Source organism: Egretta garzetta, unplaced genomic scaffold (assembly GCF_000687185.1).
Source record: "Egretta garzetta isolate BGI_Z169 unplaced genomic scaffold, ASM68718v1 scaffold51, whole genome shotgun sequence".
NCBI lineage: Eukaryota > Metazoa > Chordata > Aves > Pelecaniformes > Ardeidae > Egretta > Egretta garzetta.
This window is the reverse complement of record NW_009258549.1, coordinates 2,644,563-2,648,861: the sequence shown is the minus strand read 5'-3', so window position 1 is coordinate 2,648,861 and position 4,299 is coordinate 2,644,563. Positions and strand designations below refer to the sequence as shown.

Sequence of the window (4,299 nt, the reverse complement as noted above, 5' to 3'; positions counted from 1 at the left end):
TATAAACAAAAATAGAAACATCTCTGGAGAAGGAAAGAACCAAAACAATAGCTGGAGGCTGATCAGTCTGTGATAATTAACTCATCCACACCCCAGTCTTCATAGCTCCCATCTGGTAGGTAACGACGGATGATTATGGGGATCTTGCGTGCTCTGGAGGGAGGACAGAGAAGTGAACGGAAATGCCAGAGCCTTCACTACACCACTTCAACAGGCAATGGGAACTGAGGTGCACGCTGTGTGGCTTCAGTAAACTCATCAGGTTTAACCGAGAGATCTGTGTAGCACCAGTGATCTGGTATTATATAGTGGAGGGAAGTCCCAACAACCTCCCCTCTTCTGTAGGTGCAAAGTACTGAGCACCCTTAGATTCAAAACAACCAAAAACCTACAGAAGGTCAGCCCTCTGTTGCTACAGCTGGAACTGAGCCCTGTGACCTGAACCCACTATGAGACAACACCAAGCACCTAAAATGTGGGGAGGGGGGGGAGAATCAAGGGGTGTGGATGAGGGGAAATCAAGGGACTCAAAGAACAAATCTGCTTTTTCTTTGATGGAAGATTTTTCCCCACAAGACACTACAAAAGTGGCAGAATTCTGAGAACCTTAATGAAAAACTGATATTTGCAGAGTATTTTGCACCCTGAGAGCATCAGTTACATATCAAGAAGAATACATGAAATAGGGACTAATCAGGGATCAAAACCTGGTACAGCTGGGGTGGAGCACAGCATCTGCTAACAGTGGTTCCAATTAGAAAGCAGGAAAATGCTGAACACAATTTAACTTAATGGAAGTACATTTAAGTCAGCAGAATGTAATCAGACAGTCTGGAATCTAACCAGGGCATTGGGTTTCAACCATATCAGACTTGAAAAGTAATACATCTTTAGCGATCACGTTCAGGGCCGTTGTTTTCCAGTAGCAAAGTAGCTTCTTCATGCCAAGAATTACAACTGAATTTTGGCACAGAACAGGATGCCACCATCCTGACTTACTTTTTAGAGCTCACACTCAGACAGCAACCAGAAGCAACTCAGACTAAGCCTGGAGATCTGACAGGAAAATGACCTAAAGAGCTTTTGGCAGTGATAACAGGAGCTTTAGCAGATAGAAAATCTGCAAGAGCAACTGCAGTGCACTGAGAAACTGGGGGAGCAGAGGGACAGTTCAGTTCAAGAACAGGGACTTAATCAGTAACAGAGTCCAGTTGCTCTGCTTGAAGGATACCTGCGTGTGATCTAGGTCACTGACCACGCAGCCAAACTGTGGGCCAGCAGGGAGCTCTGCTGTGGGAAGGTGGGCCTGTAAAAGGCCATCCAGAAGCTGCCTCTGCTACAGCCAGAAAGGATTTATTTATCTTTCTGTAAGCAGGGGATGTGCCTCTTCACAAGCACAATAATGGAAGGTGTAGGAAAAGAACATTCTTAGCAGAGTCTCCACACCACCAGCCTGGCCTTTATTTTAATGTTTGCCAGACTTCACGTGAACACAGGTCTGTTCAGATGGCTGCTTCAACTCAGTTCCATTCAGGGAATTAAACCAATTCCAGAAAGATGAGAATCTTGGGTTCTCATCGTAGAAATAAAGAACCCTTGGACTCTGAAGTAAAAGAGGTCAGAGCACTCCTCATCATCAGTACTTTGCACAAGCAACTAGGATGGGAGAGAGCAGCTGTGGAGCAGTCCCAAGGTGAAAAAGGGGAAGGCAACGGTAGCGCTCACTGTTATGGAGGGAAGACAGGGTTGTCTTGGAATAAGCTGCTAAATGCTGGGATAAGGAGAGGACTGCTTGCTTTATGGAAATCAATACACTCACCATCAAAGTCTGGGACTTACTTGAGTTCTTTCATGGCGATCAGCAAGGGGTCTGTCTCTCCTTCCAACTCAACCATCACAGGGGCACACATCCTGGGACAGAGCAACAATCATTTGAGAGAACATACAGAGAAGGAGAAGGGACAGCTAAGCATGCGCCTACCCATGTCATCTGGACAACGGCCAGTAAAGTAGGAGGGTGGGACACCACCCTGGCAAATCTGATTTGCTCTCTTAGGCACTTTGGGAAGAAAATTCCCCAAAAAGCTTAAGGACAGAGCTTTTACTTGACTGTTCTTCTTGCCCCATCCCTCAGCCTCTGCTGACCAGCTGGCACTTGAGAGCTGGTCAGATGCACACCTTTCTATCCACCCTCTGCTGTACTTAAATGTAAGGAAGAGTGGTTCTAAAATAAATCCAATAAAGAGGGTGGAAACTCTGTAAAATGAACATGCCTCTAACTCCAGCACATCTCTTATGTTCTGACTTGCTCACACTTCCAGGGTTTGTTTGGGGGAAAACAAGGAGCTGGATTTACCATGCACTCTACCTCTAGAAAGAAAAAATTAAGCATTTTGCAGGGGGTTGTAACAGCAGAGCAAACATGGGGGATGATATCCACCCATTAGACAGCAGCAGCAAAGAAAGTTCACGTTATGCATGGATAAGGCCACTGGGGGCTGCTGCTGGCCTAGGTTCAGCACCGAAGGCAGAATATGTAGGTGAAGCAGAACCAGGCGCCAGAGTGCTTTGGCTTAAAGGCCTGGCACGGACCCATCTCATCTCCCCTATTTTTCTGGCCTTCCACCAGTGTAAAGAACATGCACAAAACAGCTACAAAGTGAAAACTGTGCAAAGAATAGCTTGGCAAAGTAACGACTGAGGAAAGATCTGATCACCACCTGCGAGCTTCTAAACAGTGTAGAGAGAGGCGTTATTTTGAGGGTGGATATAACCAAGATGAAACTCAGAGACGTGCTTTCAGATAAACCTTGCCACAGACTAATAATCTCACTCATAAGGCAGTTTTTCAAAAAGTGCAAAACTTTTTGATATATATTATTAAAACAAGTCATAGAATCATAGAATGTTTTGGGTTGGAAGAGACCCCTAGAGGTCATCTAGTCCAACCCCCCTGCAGGAGCAGGGACACCGCTAACTAGATCAGGCTGCTCAGAGCCCCATCCAACCTGGCCTTGAATGTTTCCAGGGATGGGGCCTCCACCACCTCTCTGGGCAACCCCTTCCAGTGTTTCACCACCCTCAAGTCTAGACAGGTAAATGGATTAAGTTGAGAGCAGCCAACCTTAAGCGCACTTAAAATAGGATTTAAATGTTATTACCCACTATAAATGAGGTCCCACTGCTCCAAATGCTTTTAAAAAAAAAAAAACCTTACAGCTTGCCACAATGCAATTGCATTTAAAACAGATTTCAGGTTGGTTACTCCATTCCCGATTCTTACAGCCCTATTGTATCAACTGAAGACGTTTTGGAGCATCCCTGGCTCCAATGTTGGCTTTTGCAAACCCGTTCTGAGCTTTCCAGCCCACACTGGCTCCCTTATGAAAGTCAGAAACCAGGATCAGCTTGTCACATCCCCTACTGGTTTTGCCTCTGACCTAGGAAGGTTCCTTGCAGGTGCTGAATGCCCCCCTTCCTAGGCACAAGTACCGCAGTCTCAGCAAGGGAGAGATATAGAGACTTTGCACACAGCTAAGGGCTCCACAGTCCTGTGCTTTGGCGTTGACCAAGATGGCAATCCGCAAGCTCAGCAGCCGTGTAAGGGATTAAATGAGATCCAGGAGTTTTTAAGGAAGGAGTAAAGCAGCTTTAACAGGAAAGGGAGGAGAAGCTGCGGCGATGCTCAGGATACTCACGCTATCTGGAGGGCACGAGTGCCCAGGACTCTGGCACGCTCGTATTTGGTCATGTAGGGGGTAGTGATTCTCTTCTGGTTCGCCTGCTGCCGCTCTCCTGAGGGGAGGATTTCCACGTTCTCCTGTCCCTCCTGGGGAAAGCAGACCAGCGCTGCAGCTCGCCTGCACCCACCAGCGAGGCCCCGCGGTGCTGGGAGAGCCCCCGTGGCCTTCCCCAGCCCCGGCAACAGCCTAGCCGGGCCCCGGTGCAGGCCTGCGGTACCGGAGGTGCACCCACCTCCTCCGCGTTCTCCAGGTCCTCCAGGCCCTCATCCTCCTCCACATCGTCGAAGTCGTCAAAGCAGACCAGCGCTGCAGCTCGCCTGCACCCACCAGCGAGGCCCCGCGGTGCTGGGAGAGCCCCCGTGGCCTTCCCCAGCCCCGGCAACAGCCTAGCCGGGCCCCGGTGCAGGCCTGCGGTACCGGAGGTGCACCCACCTCCTCCGCGTTCTCCAGGTCCTCCAGGCCCTCATCCTCCTCCACATCGTCGAAGTCGTCCCCGTCGAAGCTGCGGGAGGGACACGCACTTTGCGGGCCGGGCCGCCCCCACTATGGGCTCCCC

The 4,299-nt window shown here is 49.3% G+C and overlaps 1 protein-coding gene across 1 annotated transcript; it reads right to left on the bottom strand.

Moving 5' to 3' along the window:
• Positions 1 to 4,286, bottom strand: POLR2F (RNA polymerase II, I and III subunit F; the record flags this gene model as incomplete). Its single annotated transcript, XM_035903161.1, has 4 exons — positions 1 to 153; positions 1,840 to 1,911; positions 3,699 to 3,829; positions 4,176 to 4,286. Coding segments are annotated over 4 exons (405 nt in total), but the record flags the coding sequence as incomplete, so codon positions are not given.
• Positions 4,287 to 4,299: the final 13 nt, after the last annotated feature.